This window comes from Nelumbo lutea, chromosome 3 (assembly GCF_056320005.1).
Source record: "Nelumbo lutea isolate HS-2025 chromosome 3, American lotus-T2T, whole genome shotgun sequence".
NCBI lineage: Eukaryota > Viridiplantae > Streptophyta > Magnoliopsida > Proteales > Nelumbonaceae > Nelumbo > Nelumbo lutea.
In genome coordinates, this window is record NC_142686.1 from 4661530 (window position 1) to 4682000 (window position 20471).

At 42.9% G+C, this 20471-nt stretch overlaps 1 protein-coding gene across 1 annotated transcript; it reads left to right on the forward strand.

Moving 5' to 3' along the window:
* Positions 1-370: 370 nt before the first annotated feature.
* LOC148862493 (ribonucleoside-diphosphate reductase subunit beta) lies at positions 371-11743 on the forward strand. Its single transcript, XM_088980686.1, has 5 exons — positions 371-768; positions 2409-2657; positions 4841-4913; positions 9889-9967; positions 11206-11743. Exons 1-5 carry the CDS (start codon positions 463-465, stop codon positions 11267-11269), a joined length of 771 nt encoding a protein of 256 aa, XP_088836812.1. The 5' UTR covers positions 371-462; the 3' UTR covers positions 11270-11743.
* Positions 11744-20471: the final 8728 nt, after the last annotated feature.

Sequence of the window (20471 nt, forward strand, 5' to 3'; positions counted from 1 at the left end):
CGAACCATGGCCCCTTTTTGTAAACTGAATTGATGGTACCGATTTTTTCATTTCACTAAACTGAAACTGAATCGGTACCATCGATTAACCGGTCCACCGATTTCAGTTTTTGACCGATTCAGTTCTTCGGTTTTTCAGTTTTTTTATATTTATAATATATTATATAAATATATGTATAATATTATATTATAAATAATAAATGATATATAATATATTATAAATATATAAAATATTTGTAAATGGATGATTATAAATATAATATAAGTATACATTTATATAAAATACATAAAAAATATAATATATATAAAATATATATATATATATATATATATATATATATATATATATATATATATATATATATATATATATATCGGTTCGGCTAACAGTCTGTTTTTTATATTTGGAAATATAGGGAGAAAGTGTAACGACAGAGCCGAGACTATTCTTTCTCTGTAAAAAATGTCGGAGGTTCTCCCTCCAAGCGAAACTCGCGAAGAAAAAAAGCGTATTGAATCGCAGGCGATCCAAGACCAGGCCATGGACCAAAATCCGAGTTCTTCTAATCCTCAGGCACAGGAATGGGAGACCAGAGCTCGAACCTGGCTTTCTACCCTACCGAAGCGAAGGAACGTGATGATGAGCGAGATAGAGGCTTGGATTAACTTAAACCAGGCTTCTCTACCAAATGACCTCAAGTCGTTGCCTCGATCACAGCTATATCAGCGGTTTCTCTCCATTCACAAACTCGTTCGACGGTGTAATCAGGTTGAGCGATCGTTTCATTTTTACTGAATTCATTTTTTTTTCAGGCATTATTGGATTTAGGTTAGCTAATTCGATAGCACTTCATAGATGCATGTCTGGGGTTTGAGAAATTATATCCCACGACTTAGAGAAATACGCTGATTCATTGATTACTGCCATGTTCCCTTGGTGATATGGCAAGCGAAATCCAGTGTTTGACAATCTGAACAGAATTCTGGTTTCTAGTTCCTTGTATGTTCTGGCGATAGTCAATTTCCTTGGCCGCGTTTTTACATACCGACACAGGGTGTTTTCTGTATACATCATGGCATTGTTGGGTTAGTAGCTGAAGATTCTTAGACGTGCCGGCCTTTGCCTCATAGTAATTATCCACATGGTCCATGGTTTAACATGTAAAAGATAAATAGATGTTTTGTGCAGTTGAAATCAAGTTGGTTGAATCGAGACCTGTTATTATAAAATTCGGGTCTGTTCCTCAACCTCTTTCACGGTAGAGTCAGGAGTGCACGGAAGGAGACAAATGAAGCAGCCGATCTGTTGGCTTCCTTTAGTATAGGAACGGAAGGAAGTGATCCAGTACTCTAGATTTTTCTATCTGCCCCTATACATATCGTAAAAAAGGATGCAGGAATAAAAAGGTGTTTAGAGGCATTGAATAGATTATTGAGAAGAGCGAGTGATGTAAAAAGGTGTTTAGAGGCTTTAGATGGGCAGGGATAGCAAAATGTTTTTCTCATTACGGTTTGTGGATAATGTGATTATCATGTACGAGTTTCAGGGTGTTGTTGACATTAGAAACTTTAAGTGTTCTAGCTGTGTTTGAGATGTATCAAAAAATAGCATTGCAGGTATCAACATCTTTTTTGGATAGGTAATGGAAACCCATCCGTTACGGAGAAAAGAAATAAGAAGATATGAGGTGCCTGAAAAGCATGAAAAATACAAAAGGAAGGGGGAGGGGTTTAAAGTCAGACAAGTGAAATGACAGCTCCTCCCCCTTTTTGAAAATGAGCATAAGTGAAGTCCAAAAACTAAAAGCGACGTCCAAAACTGTCTAGAAACAACCCAGTTAGCAATGCTGAGAAATAAGAAGATATGAGGTGCATGAAAAGAAAAACATGAAAAATACAAAAGGAAGGGAGAAGGGTTTAAAGTCAGACAAATAAAATGACATCTCCTTCCCCCTTTTGAAAATGGTCACAAGTGAAGTCCAAAAACTAAAAGCGTCCATGTCTAACACTGTCTAGAAACAACCCCGGTAGCAATGCTCCCGAGTGAGGCCTTCCTACACATTTCAAATTTCAATCCGATCAAAAAGAACTAAGCTCACCTTCTTGATCCCTTTAAGGCATATGTGTAGAGGAGCAGTGCCCTTGTCCTGTAAGATAGCAGCATGCCTGTCAAATATCCAGTAGAGCCACACCCCTTTTTGGATAATGCCCCTTTATCCATTGGCTACCAGCTTCCCCTGTTTTACTCAGCCCTCTGTTCTATATTCTGATCTTACTTTCTATGGGCTTGATCAGATCCTTGTCATTGGTAGGAAGAAGCTTTACATTGTCATAACTTACAGAAGTTGACTAATTGCATTTCTTTGAAAGCAGTGCCATATTTTCATCAGTTAATTTTCTTTATGGCAGGCAGAAGAAATTAATCAGGTTGAAGCTCCACGAGCTCGCTTTCAACGCACTGATCAATGGCTGCCAGTATATTCATGGTTAGAAACATTGGACAAGAATGAAGTAGTTAAATCTAAAGAAATTTCTGAATGGCTATCTGAGAACCCTAAGGTCAAAGAGCAGTTGTATGCAAAACATTCTCGTTATAATTTGATGCATTACGTTCAGAAGTGCCATTTAAAGATATTGAGGAGGCGGGAGAAACAGAAGGTATAACATCATTGATTTTCACTTCATTGTCATTTACATTTTATTGGCAAATATTCAAGTTATTGTAGTTGCACAAGGTACATAGACAGATGCTGCATTTCTCTTTCTTGAAAAATTCTGGATGACCTACTCAACATCATAGTATCCACTTATGCACAGCTTTAAGACGGTTTATTCCATGGGTCAAACAGTTTATTGAAAATTAAATATATGAATTTTCTTACTCCAATGGTGATTCATGATCCAACCCCCATAATCTTGGGAAATCCATTAAGCAGAGTTTTTCCTCACCATCTGATTGATTGGATTTAGTCTGAAACATGGACAGTATACAATGTGGCATGTTCTGAATCAATTTATGGTAGGAGAGTGAGATGGTCCCCTCTCGACCTACTTTCTTCCCCTGTCTCTGTAACTCTTCCTTCTAGGGATATTGTCAACTTATCATCTTGGATTTCTTGAAATCTCAACTTCCATTAGAAATACTGGATGCATTGAGTTGGAATTAATGACGACCTTCTTGACTCTTAAATATGTATGCTTCTCTCCTCATGACCTGGATGTTAGAACATAGTAATCAATTTGGTGGACCACTCTCTTGCAAGTCCTATGAAGCTTTTCCTCTCATTCTCGTGATATTTTCTCCCACAAGGTGGTAGTACAAGGGATGTTATGCCTTTTCTGGGGTTAAAAAGGCCATTATCCAATGCTGATCCTAGTTAGAGATGAAACTTGGGCGGGCGGGCTTGGGTTGAACATCTGTAGTTTAGATTCTTCATATTGGGTACCTGACATGCACTCCTAATCTCAGCCATCTGAGGTCTTGGGAGGGGTGAACTAGATGCAGATCTACCATCTTGCATTTCTTCTACATGACTTGTCTGCTGTTAGACTTGAACATGAGGTCTCACAATTGTTGGCCAGAGGTTTTATCCATGCACCAAACAATTTGCCCCTGGGCCCTCTTGGGGGTAAAACCTTCAAATGGTTGATGGTCCACCAGGGTCCAAAATACTTGTGCTATGCGTCTGAGGAGAAGGAAGGACCATACCTGCTTATTTCCTTGTGTTTGTATAGGAACAACAACCACATCTTCATTCATTGGAACATGACCAAGACTGCATTGTATCATGCTTTTAATCTTTCAATTCTCTTGGGCTCCCCCCATGATACCATGCATCTTGCATTGCAATGGGGTGGATTCCCCTTGGCAATGGAGAAAAATACTTACAAAGTATTTACAGCTGTGATATTAGCAGTTTGAGAATAAAGAATGAGTTAACCTGCCAATAGAAAACATGCTATCTTGAACAGTGTGGTATTGGAAGTTTACAGCCTTGCTTTGGTGTTGTTTTGGGGATTTCATGCAATGAATTTAAGGGATTGAACTTAAGGGCATGATATTTGATTGGAAGGGGTATATTTTCTCCTTTCCTCACCTCTAAGAAGCAAGAAAGATGTCATCCTTCCTATCCAGACAGTGAATTTTCTCTTTTATTTGGTAAGAATTTATGAACTCATAGAATAGGAAGAGAAAACAGAGAATAACATGGTTAGTGCCAACAGAAAAGAAGAGAATGAGCAACAAAACCTAATATAAAAACAAGATTATATAAGAAAAACTAACAAATCAGTGAAGATGACAAATATAAGTCATTCATAAGTCCTAATCCCTCCGAACAGGACTACTGGCCATTGAGTTGGTAATTTTTGGAGTTTATTTGAAAAAGATGGTCATTCTGGATGCCAAGCTCTCATCTCACTGTTAGGATTCTCAAGCTTGAGGGTCATTAGAGCTATTGCTCATCCATTCAATGAGTGCCTGAGAGTCAGTCTCCACCTTAATGCACTTAAGGTGGAGCTATCATTCATCACATAGAAGTCACCTTTCAATGTTCCTGGCTTCAATGGAAAGAGCAAGCTTGAGATCCTAAAGAATAGGCATAGTGCCAGCTTTACAAAGTTTTGCACACCAATAGGACCATAAAACTGCATGTAGATCTCTGCATAACTGGATAACACCAATCTCAGCATCACTTGATATTCTTAGTTAGAGGATGGCCATTTTATAATTCTTGTTTCTTAGTCAATAACTGGTGTATCTAAGTTTCTAGACTCTAGTCAAATGGTGTTGATCTTTCATCAGACATTAATTTTATAACACTAGTTGCTTACTTGAACAGGGAGTTCCATACTCTACTGCAAGAGCTCGTACTAAGGATCACAATAATGGTGTAACAGCGGCAGCAGTACCATGTATGTCTGTTTTTGATAATACTGTGTCCAACTATATTTATAATATCAATTTACATGTTTACTGGATAGATAATTAATTTTTTGATGGTGTAAAAGGATAAGGAGAGAATGAAAAAGGTATCCACACGGTTCACAATTTCTCTGAAACATAGTGAAGTTTCCTTATTTCCTTGAGGAGGAAAGAAAAACCTCATGGAAAAACAAATTCCTCTCAATATATTAAAAAATATATCAGCAAAAATCTCCATTTTGTCATTTGCATATGTTCCAAGTTTTGGTGAAATATTGTGAAGAATCACCAATTTTACCCAAATCAGTTGAGAACAATCATGAGTAACAGAGCTAGAGAATGCCCTACCTACAACTATTTGCATAAAATAACAATATAAGTATCAACACCTCTAACTAAGAGCCCATTTGGCGCGTCTTTCCGTGTGGTCTTTTGGCTGTTTACAAGCCAGGAAGACCGAAAATCGTGTATTTCCGTTTGGCATGCGGAAGATCTAGCCACCAAAAGATGGGACGCCGAAAATACACGCGAAGCCCATTTTGGGCTGATTTCAGGAAGCTCCAAGTGAAGCTTCCTGCATCTTTCGCGTTTTAATCTTGCGCAGTAAGACCTGAAACGATGCACGGAAAGACATGCGTTTGCCAAACGGTCTTCGAGCTGCCCAGATCTTATGTCAAAAGCTCAATGCGTCTTTTGACTGTCAGAGCTACAAGAAGATCTTCTCAAAAAGACTTGCCAAACGATCCCTAAATTTTTTCAGAATATTGAACTTATTAAAATTTATAATTAATTTAAAGATAATTGGTTCTTTATAATAACCATACAATTACAAAGGTGGTGTTTGCCACATTTTCAGCACGTCTTTCAGTCTGCGGGAAGCTCAAAAGGCCAAAAAATGGTCTTTTCCTGTTTGGTATTGCATGGGCTGAAAAACCTTAAGACGAGTGTATGGAAAGACTGAAGAAACTGAAAATCAGGAAACTTCAAATGAAGCTTTTGGTCTTTCCGCACTGAAAATAGCCTTCTTAGCTGTTTTTAACAGTCTAGTAGACCATGACGCGAACCGAGCAATCTTGGTCTTTAAAGACAAGACCCCAAGTGCATCTTCTCGTCTACTGGGCCGTTGAAAGATCTACCTAGAAAAAACTTGCCAAACAACCCCAAAATATATCTATGTAATAGATTGTTAATTTAAATCATAGACTAGAAGTCTTAATTAAAATTTCAGTTAGTGTATGATAATTGTAGCATTTCCATAAGTACTAGAGATCTGTTTGATAAAAACATGCACTTATTTCCTATCATGTTGAGTTGCACATGCAAGTGTACTCGTATTGGGTAGCAATAATATGGGTGCACAAATCAAGGTAGGATGATTAAAATCACCTCAAGCAAAAGTGGTCATTTTGCAAAGATGTTTCAATTGATGTCAATTTAAGATTTTTAATTTTTTGCTATTTGTTGTACATGGTTATTTTGTTATTTTTTGGATCTTGAGTGTGTAATTGCACCTCTTTTAATTTAAGAAGTTTAATTCGGATGTGGTAATGCTTCAGGAGTCCAAAAGAATGGATTTTGATTGCAGATGGGCAAGGAATAGGGGTATAAAGTGGGTGGCTGCTCCCTTGTGGGGTTCCTCAGGAGGGATTGTGACCCTGTGGAAAGAAGATTTACTCATAGGTGTGGAGGAGCTAATTGGAGATCATTTTGTCTCCCTAAAGTTCTAACAGGTGGACAATGAGTATGAATGGGTACTAACAAATGTGTATGGCCCCAATGACTATAGGCAGAGGGAGAAATTATGGGAAGAATTGAGTGACATTAGAGGCCTCTACCTTAGTGTGTGGGAGGGGATTTTAATATAGTGAGATTTACCGAGGAAACCAACAACCCCAGACAGAGAGTGACAACAAGTATGCGAAAGTTCAACCAATTTGTGGGCTCTTTTGAACTTAAAGAACTTCCTTTCCTAAATAATAACTTCACTTGGTCCAACCTTCAATCAAGGTCAATTTGCTCTAAGTTGGACAGATTTTTGTTCTCAACAGATTGGGAGGAACACTGGGGCAATATTACTTCTAGGGCTCTCCCAAGACTTACTTCAGACCACTGGCCTATAGTGTTGGTCAAGGAGGAAATAAGAGGAGTTGGGCCTACCCCTTTCAGGTTTGAAAACATGTGGTTGACTCATCCGGGTTTCATTGAGAAGATTAGAGAGTGGTGGGCGCAAGCTAATCCGGTAGTTGATTGGGAGGGAATGAGGTTCCACAAGAAACTGCAATACTTAAAATCACAATTAAAGGAGTGGAATAGGCTGGATGTATCCATATTCCCTCTTTTCTTTTAATTTAATGAAGCTGGTGTTATTGATTAAAAAAATTGCACCTCTTTTAACAATTCCTGAAGTTTTATAGATAAGTTTGAATTTCCTCAAATTCTTCAAATTTCTGTTTGAAATTTATGGAATTTCCCTATTTGCACATTGTGGTTTCTTAATGAAACTTGCTGATAAAAAAATTCCTTATGAAACTGACACCACAATCCATGGATGTCCTAATAAACAAGGACAGAGTATTTAAAATAGGATCCATCTCCAATCATTTAGTCTTCCTTGTCATCTTCTTGAACTTCTTAAGGGCATCTGGCACATACATATTTTGGCAGTGGATCTTTCTTCATATTTGGATATCATTCTCTTATGTTCTGTCCATATACTTATGGAAAGTTGGAGGTAAGAGTTTCCTTTAAACCTGTTCCCTAGGCCCTAAGGCCTGTCAGCAAAAATCTCCTTTTTTTTGATAAGCAAAAACCTCCTATTTTCTCCCTTGGCTATTGTAAAACATATGGAAAAGGGAGAGTAATAGTAATATGACCATGCATGACAAGGTTGTGGACATCCACTTCATCTTCCATACATGTTATACATCAATTAAGTTTTAGAGATCTGCATGCTTATAGCAATTTTTTTGGTAATAAATAAAAGAAAAAATTTTATTAGAGTACAAACAGGTGATAAGATATCACCCCTCAAAATAACCAATGAGGACCCAAACAATACAACCCTTTACCCTTCTTAAAAGACTTAAATACATGATTCTTTTCTCATAAATTACACAAATTAAAAGACAATACTGTACCTAACTCAACTTCTAGACTTCATACCAAAACGGAACCCAACAAACCCCTTAAAGGTTCCCAACCCAAACACAAAACTTGGTAGAAAACATCAATCAGGTATACCTTTTGGAACTTTCTTCATTCAAAAGAATATCTCTTTTCCAACTCCCAGAACAATTTCCTCATCATATCTTCCCCTCTTAATACTGAAATCCCTAAAGCCTTGCTTACTTGGACCCTGGTTTCCACTACCTTACGAGAATCAGGTAATCAGTGGTAAGTTTATTGTCAGGGACAATTGTCCATATAAAGATTTCAACTTTTGCAGGGATTGGGTTCCTGAGATCTGATCAACTTTGCTTATTACCCCTTCTTGCATAGTGATAATAGTTATAATCTTTTCTTTTATTTCCTTATTTCTCACTGTGCACTTGGTTGCAAAGAAAATGAAAGAATGGAAGAGAAAATCTAAAAGTAAGTTATATTACTAGTTTGGTTTATAAGGGAAACCAAAGGAGAAAAGGAAGTTAAGACAAATAGCAAGGTAAAATTTCTCTTTGATCTCTTATTTTTTTTTTTTTTTCTTGTAAGAGGTAGAGAAAGCAGAGGAAAACAGTACTACAGTAGAGAATGAGAGGAAGCAAAACTGGCCCCACTCCCTCTGTCGTTTTTATTTGTTTTTTTTTTTCACTCTTGAAGATCTCAACCAAAAGTAGTGTTAGTGTTCTGATACTTTTTCGTTCTTGTAGCCACACTTTCCATTGTTGTTTGACCAACTCACAACTTAGATTATTTTTCTGGAAATTAAGATTGTAATGCTTTGAAACATTTACTGGACATGATTTTGGCTTGGAGTCATGAGGTGTGGAATATCATCACTTCATCAATTATTTCTTTGCTGAATCAGTAGTTGAGTATTACTTTCTTTTAAGTATGGGATATTTTTCTTAAAATTGAACAGATTGATGGTAATTTCTTTTGATCATTCTTTTCTCAAATAACTATGGCAATACCTTTTGCATATTTCACATCTGTGTTTGAGGACATGAGGGGGCATTCTTGAATATTTTCCAGTCTTCAAGCAGCTAAGACCTTGTTGTTATCCAGACTTGTGAACCTTGGCTTTATGTGGCCTTCTACCTGTTCATTCTCTTCCTAATACACGCCTTTTGGCATGTACTTAGTTCCACCTGTAGTCTGTCGACCTGTTTCTGGGAAGTTTCTCATTAAAGATGAGATGGAACTAATCAACATGGCAATTTGAAACATCTTTCTCCTAGGGGTGTTGGAACATATAGTATTCAGATGCCTGCATGTGCTCAGGGTTCTTACACTAGGCACACTAAAGAATACTTTTTATTTTACTGTTTATAGTAGTATAGGCATAAACGAAAATGAGGACAAATATGAACTGTTTCCTTCAAGTTCTGTATTGATTTTTTGTTAAAATTTTGTGCTTGAATTCAAAGGAACAGACTCTGTGACTGTTGTTAATAGTAGTGATAGAGGCCTTTTGTACATGGGCTTGTCCTTGTCATTACAGGAAAGAAGAAAAACATTCCTACTATTTGTATTTCTCCTGTGCTTTCTGAACAAAATATAAATTTAGAGTTACTGTTTGGGTTTGACCAACTTTAAACCAATGTCATATATTTGATTGAAATGACATTGTGGAAGTTCTCAGTTATTGTTTAGTTAAATCAAAGAAACTACTGTTGAATTATTGGATATTTTTGGGAAATCAAGCAGTACTAAAGTTCACCTGATGTGAAGTCATTAGCCTTCTGGATAGCCTACCTTGGGGCTTGGTAGGATTTAAATTTAACCCTATAATGTCTTCTTTTTCAGGTAATCCTTCATCCAATCAGTCAAAGGATAATGACCTATATTTAGCTAGACGAAAGGAGGCCTGTCGTAGATATGAACTGTAAGTTGATAACCTTTCTCACTCTGTGTGCGTGTGAACATGGGTTACTAGTAGTCATTTAGCAAATTTAGGATCTTCCATGTAGTTAATTAACTTGGAGCTCAAAACTCAAAAGTCAAAGGAGCCTCCAAGTTTCTTTACCTACTTATTCATGAAAAGGTTTGGGCCTAGAATTCCTTGCCACATGTGCAAAACAAACTCTTTTTCAAAGATTACTAGATTAGATTTAATATTGAAAAATATTTTTTTAACAGCTAATCTTAATTGTGAAAAATCGCCAATAGAAGATGGGACATGTGGTCAATTCAATGGTTCTCCTATCTGATGGATGTTAGATCGGCTACAGGATCCCTCAACATGCCAGAAGTAGGTAGTTTGTGCATGATACTGGTCATTACTTGTATTATGGTAAAACCTTGGGCTGGCAAGCATGAGAGCGCAGGTTAGACTCTGAGGGCATCCACTTTGTGCAAAAAATGCCAAAGGTTTGGACTGTACCTAGTCTTCCCCTCCCAAGACCCCAGATAAGTGGGGCCAACATTGGGTAATGGCCTTGATATAATTACCTTGTAACAAAAGTAGCAAGAACTGAGTTACAAAATTGGCCTTATATATATATGTATTCTCATTTCTATACTCTTCAAATACTCTTTTGCTATTCTGTTTTACAAAATAGAAAAAGAGGTCTTCCATGTGCCTTGTGAAGGACTGATCATATTGTCCCTGTAACTTTTTTCATTTAAAAACTATCCTTATACGAGGGGTTATATTAGGCATATGACCATGGGGCTGTTAAATAATGGCTGAAGGGACTGCACAGAATGACCGACTTATTCCTTTGTCTTTCAGTAAATAAGTTGTTAAGTTGGTTTTGAGCTCCTCATTGGCTGAATGGCACATTGGATTAATGACCTGAAACATTCTATTATATGATAATTTTACGCACTAAAAGACAATAATAAGTTATTCAGTTCAGCCACTTATGCTGTTTATCAAGCGGCTCCTATGACGTTTTATCTTAAGTTTTTCCCCGTAAAGGGGGGTAAAGAGACAAAGTCATAGGTCTTTTTGCCCCAAACTGGCAAACCCTATTTCCGATGACCAAGTAGCTGAGATGATCACTTGATGTTCCTCTAAAAATTAGGCACAGTCCCCACTAACCCCATTGATGTGTATCATGTAATACCCAAAATATCCATATATCCACTTGCAGACTGACTGTTTTTAATATGGTTCAGTTTAAAGGATTTGGAGAACCATCTTTCCAGCTTCCTTGCAAAACATAAACAAGTGAATAACTGAAGGGGATCGGGTTCACCATCGCTGATCTGCATGAATGCAAGTACTCTTGTACTCGGTTATTATGGCCTTATGGGTGATGAGTAAGCCTGGAAATGCCAAAATTTGCTGCATCACTATCACAAGGGCGTGGGATTATGCCACTTAGGGAACTGAAGCTTGCATCTCTGTGGCATCTCCAGGAATTTGATATTGTTGGAAGTTGATATTGTTAACCTAGCACAGCCCTACTCTGAAGCATCTCCAGGAATTTGTGATACATCTCCAAAGTCATTAAATCAGGCATAAAATGTTGAAGATGGTAATATTAGAGTGCCTTGAATGCTCAAGTTTTTGCATGCCTGAGATGAGAAACCAGATTGGCTTTATTTGAGACCCTTTTTAAGTTCTTACAAGAGGATAATTACTTTCTGTTGTTTATACTTCAATCAATTATTGAAACCCTCCGACAAAGGGGTAAAACCATTTCCTAGCAAATGGATTGTATTGCCTTGGTTTAGCGGTAGTGGACAGACCCAAACATTACGCATTTCTGTTTCCTGGTCTCTCTCTAGTCCACAACCCCCCTAGTTGATTGCTCAGTAAGTCTATATTCCGAGTCCTGTAAAAGAATCCATAATTGATCCGTCTTTTCCAGGAGGCTTGTCAATACACCTAATTGTTGATGTGTAGAGTAATGGTTAAAATGGTTCATTCCTCATCTGCAGTAAAAATTGTTCTTTTTTCCTAGTCGAACGCCTTCTCTTCTGGTTCTGACCTCTTAATCCGACCATCGGATCTGAATTTTGGATTCAAAACCAAGACTGGGAAATTTCCTTGAAAATATACCTTCTCAACGTTACTTATATTTTCGGCTTCCAAGATTCTAGATAATTATGTGGCAACTCCCAATCACCAATCCTAGGATAGGGTTTCTTCCTCCTCTTATTCTGCTTTCCTCTTAGAGTCCTACTATTACATGGAAATCACGATCTTCAATAAAGTGCCAGCACGTCGGTGTTTACACTAAATTCGGAGCATCCAATCAGCACGTCTTCGGATTTCATTGATATAGATGTTTTATCATGGTTCATGGGGACTCGATCTACTCCGGATCTCCTGCCCACGAGAATCCTCTTCACGCCTATCCACAATACCCCCCCCCCTCCCCGGTGAATTGGGAACATTGATGTTCTCCATGTATAGCTGTGATAAACATGGACAGGGTTTTCGTGGGCAGAAGATCCGGGCTCGACCTGATCACCCAATACATGGCAATTCTTGTTTCTTCGTTTTCATCTTCTTCTTTGAGGGTATTCTTTCGCTAAAACCTTCTTTGCGCTATATGTTTCAAGTATTCGATCAAGCTAATTAGTTAAGACTTAAGAGTTCAAATCCCACCACGCAGATCCCCAGTTTCCTGGCACCTTCAATGTAATTCGTGATCCAAATGAGCCCTAGAACCTAGATGATACTATTTTTTCTTCTTTTGTTATTGTGCTTGTATAGTTGTATAGACGTATGGTACCTTTCCAGATTTTTTAGGTAAAGATTTCTTCAAGCAGCCAAACATAAAGGACAAGCAACTATAGTTTGGGTGTCGAAAGAGTCTCTTTCTTGGAATAATGTACTATCCGTTCAGCGGACGCCCGGATCACCAAGAAATAAATTTCTACCCCAAAAGTAGGGTACGGTCGTCATAGAAGTAGTAACCAATTACGTAGGTTTCGGGGGGTTTGATTGTTCAAATCCTTTGATTGGATCAAATTCAAATATTACTAAATTCAATTCATTAAGATCGATCTGGTCTGCATGTGCAAAAATAATTTTTTTAGTATTAACCTTTTTAGAACCAGGGCTCAAATGTACTTATATTTTTCTGCTTATAATATATATTATATATTAATATTATAGATTTATGCTAATTTTATATTAATCTATTAATACTTGAGTTGAACTAGATTCCGTTTTTTGATAACAAAAAATAAAATCATATTCAAATTGGACATCTAAATACATAAAAAATTGAAGTCGAATGCATTTTATAGTATGAAAATTGGATTTTTATTGAGTTGGATTCAGATGTACCTCAATTCAAAGTTGATCCAATTCATTTGCAAGCTCACCAAACAGTTGCACATTTTAAGTGATCAATAGGGATTGCAATGCAGTAGGTTTAGGGAGAGTTTTGTAAATTCTACTCAATACCTCTTAAGTTGTACTCTTCCCAAGATCCGTAGCAGGTTGGATTTTCAAAATTTAAACCTGATGAAGGAAGATTTGGCCCGACTTCTCTATTACATGACATGTGGCAGAAACAACAGCTCGGCAAAAGGGGCCAAGCCTAGGCGGGAACAAGGGGACACCAGCGGACTGAACTCCCTACGGGGGGCCCAAACTCACCCTTTGTAACAGCTCGGGATACACCTCGCCGAACTGGCCAACTTTGTAACAACTCGGGATACACTTCGCCGAACTGACCCACTTTGTAACAGTTCGGGATACACCTCGCCGAACTGACCTGCCCTATAGATACCTCCGAGCTCAAGACCTCGCCTTGCTCAGCACTTCGCATCACCTTTTGGGCACCAAAACCAAGCAAGTCGTACCATGCCTGACACTAAGGAAGTCCGTGCCCGAGGGCACCGCGCATGACTGACTTGGGATCTGACGTTTGGCGGCAGCACTCTAAACGGCCACCTGCCACCGCCACTGACACCGCCATCTCCAGTTAGAAAGACGGTTAGGCAGTGACGGTTCTGTCTCAGCAGAAAGGACGACGACCGAATGGACAAGCACAAGGGTAATCATACCCGACCTGACAAGGGCCTCGGGGCGAGTGCACGAAGTGATTATAAGAGCCCCCTGCCCCCCGACAAACGAGGTATGCAAACTTTGCGCTATCTGGTATTACTTTGCTTTTGAAGGATTCTAACTTGAGCTTCGGAGCCTCTATACCGGGTTCCCCCAGGAGCTTCCCCATCTCCTCTGTTTCAGGTTCCTTGCTACCCCATTCAGAGGCAAGGCCACGGACAGCTAAGACCGGCCGGATCGCGCTCCATCAATTGGCGCCGTCTGTGGGAATACGCTTCAAAAAGCCTCCCTCCAAACTTCGATAACCCCTTTTCTTAAAAAAACCCAACACTCATGGCCTCCTCCAGCAACATCGGACGTGACACGGAGACAAATGCCACCAGGGAACAACTTCAAGTCCCCGTGGTGTGCGTTGGACAGTTCACCATCCCCTTTTTGGTGGATGGGATCCCCAGCTTGAACGCGCCACAAGCAGTGGCACCCGCACCCGTAAACCCTCCTACCACAAGCATCCCCTTTCCTCTCCCCATTGAGACAACCTTCACTGAACCAACTGCCGTCCCCCTGGTAGCCAGCCAAAACCGGTTGGACGACCTGATGCAGTGCATGCGGGCAATGCAAGCCCAAATGCAACAGTTCCTGCAGCACCAGCTTCACCAGCACCAAGTACTGCACAACATCTCCCAGTATCACTATCAATAGCAGTTCCCCCAACTGCCACTGAACCAACCACTACTTCCACCTCGCCACCCCGCTCTGAGGCCGATCAAGGCCTCCCCGCGGGATGGACGCCCCCACCAGGTGAAGGCCTCCCGGTCCCAGAACCCCCCTAGCAGCCAGGCCTCGTCCCTAGGCCGAAGAGAGAAAAATGTCATCCCCGCCTCACAACCCGCAGGCGGGTCGGGAACCTCGCCGGCGAGGTCGGCACCCCGGCGCTCCAAGCCCGAGATCCCGCTCACCGAAAACTGATTCGGCACCCTGGCGGCAGACTACCAGCATTCCGGGCCCATCGAGCTCGGTAACACGGAGGCCAACAGTGCCAGTACAAGGCCCGCTCAGCAGCGAAGGCGCCGGCGAAGTCGCCGAACCGCCACCCGTGCCTTGTCGGAATTCAGAGGCAAAGACACGAGCTCGGATGAGGTAGGGGCTGCCCCGATTCTCTCAGTTCCTTCCCCCCTCGCATCAGAACTCCTGGCGGTTCCCTTACCTAGAGACTTCAAGATCCCACCTCTGGACAAGTACGACGGGTCCTTCGACCCCAACGACCACGTTGACGCCTTTCAGTCCCAAATGCACCTCGCCAGGGCCAGTGAATCGTGCATGTGCGTGACCTTTACCACCACCCTCAGGGGGTAGCCCGCACTTGGTACAGGAACCTGGCCCCCGGGTCGATAAAGTGTTGGGCCCAGTTCGTGCAGGTCTTCACCGCACACTTCGTCACCAGCCAACGATGCCCCAGAACAGAGGAAAGCATCTTCGAAGTAGTCCAAAGAGAAGGAGAATCCATCCGGGGCTACATCAAGCGATTCAACGAAGCATGCTTGCAGATACCGCGGTTGGACCCGCAGTGCAGCTCGCGACGGCCAAAAGAGGGGTGACGCACAAAGAATTTAAATGGTACATGGTGGCAAACCAGCCCACAACCGTGGCCGAGTTCCTTAAGCTCGCGGATAAGTTCATGAGGACAGAGGAAGAAATCAACCAACGGACCGAAGGCGGGAATGAGAAAAGAAAGAGAGAAGGCGAGCTCTCCAAACCGGTGGACAGAAAAAACCCGACCCGGGAGCCGAAGCCGAACCAGTCATTCCGGGCTCCCCTAGCAGTTCAGACGGACTACACGCCGTTAAACACGAGGCAGACGGAGATCTTAATGATGATTAAAGATGCCCCGTACGTGAAGTGGCCACCTCGCCTAAAGGGAAATCCGAACAAGAGAAATAAGAATTTGTATTGTAGTTTCCATAGAGACCATGGTCATAGTACCGAGCAGTGTAATAACCTCCGAGACAAGATAGAGGGGCTCATCCGTCGCGGATACTTGAGAAACTTTGTACAGCACAACAATAATAACAATAAGGCAGGTCGGAAAGAGGAGCACGAAAAGGACGCCCCCGAGTCTAGCAACAGACTTGCCGAACCGTTGTAGCGGCAGCCTTCGAAAGAGAGGCCAGTTCGAGGAACCATCCATGTAATCGTGGGAGGTTCGGTGGTAGCGGGGTGTACCTCGGCAGTAGCTCGGACTTCAGTTCGCGAAGCGGCCCTCGAAGAACGGAACCCCCCAAAGAGACCAAAGACCGAAGAACCAATCTTCTTCACGGAGGACGACGCGCGAGGGGTCCACTACCCCCATGATGATGCCCTTGTCATTAAACTAAGGATCTGCGACTTCGAGGTCAGGCGCATACTCGTAGATTCGGGCAGCTCAGCGGACATCCTCTTTAAGTCAGCATTTGACTAGCTGCAGTTACAGAGGAGCGAGCTGAAGCCCGCGAACACTCCCCTGGTGGGTTTCAGCGGAGAGGAAGTCAGGCCCCTCGGAAAAATAACCGTCCCTGTGGAAGTCGGCACATGGCCTTGTGCAGTCAGACTCAACCATGATTTCCTGGTAGTCGCGACCCCCTCCCCATACAATGCCATAATAGGGCGGCCGATCACGCATATCCTACGGGCGGCGGTCTCCACCTACTATTTGGCCATGAAGTTCCCTACGGACTTCGGTGTAGGGGTAGCGCGAGGCGACCAGCTCGAGTCCCGCAAGTGTTATGTTGCCACCCTAAAGGGAAAAACCAAGGCGGCCGACGACCTCGAACTGAAGTGGCCTGCGGAGCAAGGTGAGGAACGAGCTTCGCCCACGGAGGAAGCGGTCGCAATCCCGACTTCGGCTACGGACCCAGCTCGCACACTTCAGATCAGAGCTTCCATCGAGGATCCCCTACGAACCGAACTGTCAGACCCGTTAGACAGAAGAAACGCAACTTAGCCCCGGAACGCTGGAGGGCGGTCGATGAGGAGGTCGAGAAGCTCCTCGCAGTAAACTTCATAAGGGAAGTCCATTACCCAAGCTGGGTGGCCGACCCGGTGTTGGTAAAAAAGGCAAACGACAAGTGGCGCATGTGCGTCGACTACACCGACCTGAACCGAGCTTGCCCGAAAGATTGCTTCTCCCTCCCCATAATTGACTGCCTAGTGGACGCGACCTCGGGAAACGAGTTGCTAAGCTTCCTAGACGCCTACTCGGGCTACAACCAAGTCAGGATGGACCTATCCGATGAGGAAAAAACCAACTTCATAACCGAGTTTGGCTTGTATTGCTACAAGGTCATGCCCTTCGGACTAAAAAATGCCGGGGCGACTTTCCAAAGACTTGTAAATAGGCTATTTCGGCCCTTAATTGGCACGAAGATAGAGTGCTATGTAGACGACATGGTCGTCAAGACTCAGTTTTCACAAGAATTAATACAAGACTTAGACTCTGCCTTCCAAATCTTGCGTCAGTTTAGCATGAAATTGAACCCCAACAAATGTGTCTTCGGCGTCACCTCGGGCAAGTTCCTAGGATACATTGTCAATCGGCGCAGTATTGAGGCCAACCCGGACAAAATAAAAGCCATTCTAGATATGAGACCACAACGGAAAGTAAAAGAAGTTCAGAGGCTAAACGGCCGCATAGCCGCTCTAAGCCGCTTCATGTCCAAATCAGCAGACCACTGCCTACCTTTCTTCAAAGCAATCAAAGGCAAAGGGTTCGAGTGGACCCAAGACTGTCAGCTCGCGTTCAACGAGCTAAAAGGTTACCTCGCTAGTGTGCCAACCTTAGCCCGGCCCGAGGTGGGCGAGGTCTTAGAACTGTACCTCTCGGCAAGCGACGAGGTGGTCAGTTCGATACTAATAAAAGAAACAGACCGGGTCCAGCGACCTATCTATTATGTTAGTAAAATTTTGTAGGGAGCAGAGGCAAGGTACCCGCATATAGAAAAACTAGCATACGCCCTAGTGACAGCAGCTCGGAAACTCCGCCCATACTTCCAGGCTCACACTGTTATCGTCCTAACTGACAAACCTCTGAGACAAGTTTTACTCAAACCCGAGGTTTCCGGTCGATTGACGAAATGGGCCATCGAACTCAGCGAGTACGACCTCCAGTACAAACCAAGAACCGCTATTAAGTCCCAAGCTTTGGTAGATTTTATCGCTGAGTGCACTTTCAGCCACGAAGCCCCACAGGCCGAGCCCGAGGTCCCCAGTTCGGGAGAACCTGGAGATCCCGAGCCCATAGGGTCCGAACCTCGTGAAGTAGCAGCCAGTGTGGCATCTCTCCTGGTCAGGCGAAGCGCGAACTGGGATGAGGAGCCCTGGATCCTTCACGTGGATGGTTTCTCGAACTGGCAAGGCAGCGGAGCTGGAATAGTGTTGTGCGGCCCAGGCGGCACAAAATTAGAATACGCACTACGCTTTGAGTTTGCGGCATCCAACAACGAGGCAGAGTACGAAGCACTGATCGTCGGGCTGGACCTAGCGCAAAAGGTAAAGGCAAAACACTTGGTCATCTGCAGCGATTCTCAGCTCGTGGTCAACCAAGTTACAGGCGAGTACGAAGCACGCGAGCTCTCCATGATCGCATACTTAGCCAAAGTAAAAGAAGCCCTGCTCAACTTCCAGTCACACTTCATCAAGCAAATCCCGAGGTCAAAGAACACTGAGGCCGACGCCCTGTCCCGGTTAGCCAGTACAAGTCACAACAACATGAGAACTGTTTACATAGAGGACTTACCTCGGCCTAGTATTCTCGGGGGGACAAAGGAGGTCGCTCCCGTCTTGGAGGCAGAGCTGAGCTGGATCGACCCACTCGTGAGCTTCTTGATAGACGGAACCCTCCCTGCAAAACGCAATGCAGCCAAGAGGGTGCAGCGCCAGGCTGCCAAATACGTCATAATAGACGAACGGTTATACCGACGGTCCTACACGCTCCCCTACTTGCGTTGCCTGCGACCTGCCGAAGCTGAGTTCGTACTCCACGACACTCATGAAGGCTTGTGCGGCGGACACTTGGGGGGTAGAGCACTTGCCCAAAAAGCACTTTGACAAGGATACTACTGGCCAACGATGAAGGCAGAAGCTGTCGAGCTCGTCAGAAAATGCGACAAGTGTCAGAAGCACGCCAATATCCACCATCAACCTGCCTCCGACCTCAAATACCTCGCCAGCCCGTGGCCCTTTGCATAATGGGGCATTGACCTCCTGGGGCCATTCCCACCAGCAACATGTGGAAGAAAATTCCTAGTTGTTGCAGTAGATTACTTTACGAAGTAGATAGAAGCCGAACCTTTGGCAGTTTTTACAGCTCGAAACATACAAAACTTCTTTTGGAAGAACATAGTATGTCGATTCGGGTTACCTCAGGTACTAATCTCCGACAACGGCAATCAGTTCGAGGATATCAAGTTCCAAGAGTGGTGCCAAAACATGGCGATTCGGCAAAACTTCATGTCAGTCGCGCACCCGCAGGCAAAGGGTCAGACGGAAGTAATGAATAGAGCCATCCTGCGCGGACTGAAAGCACGTCTGGATCGAGCTAAGGGATTGTGGGCCGAAGAGCTACCAAGTGTCCTATGGGCTCACCGAACTACCGAAAAAACCGCCATGGGAGAAACCCTCTTCAACCTCACCTACGGCACTGAAGCAGTGATCCCGGCGGAAATCGAAGTATCAACATTGTGATTAGAAACATATGACGATCGGACGAACGGAGACAAGTTACGTACCAACATTGACCTATTGGACGAGGTAAGGGACCTCGCGCATATCCGAACAACGGCATACTAGCAGCAGGTATCTTGCTACTACAATAGCAGAGTAAAGCAACGAAGCTTCCGAGTCGGCGACCTGGTCCTTCGTAAGATTATGGCGCCCGAACCCGGCGTGGGCAAGCTCGGACCTAACTGGGAAGGGCCCTATAAAGTAAAAAGAGCGCTCGGGGGGGGGGCATACGAACTCGAAACCTTGGAAGGCAAACAAGTACCTCGAGCGTGGAACATCGTGAACTTAAGGCGATACTACTTATAAACCACCAAGCGAAGTGGACGAAGTCAGGTCCTATGTGCCACGATGCAAGCCAAGAGAAACCTCGACGTAAACACACAAAGAAGTCAAGCATATTATCAACTCGGCAAAAAACCAGTTCGCGGCAGAACAGGTCACGGAAGTATAATAACCCGGACAAAGTGACCGACAAAGAATCAGTTCGGGGAAAAAAGAACACGGGCAAAAAGACTATTTATTCCATTGCAAGAAACAGGAGTACAGTGGCCATCAGAAAGGACTTACAAAAAAAAAAATTACATGCCCGGAGCCACCTCTTCGCCATCAGAAGGCACTTCAACAACACCTGAAGGCCCTGCCTCTCCTTCAGAGT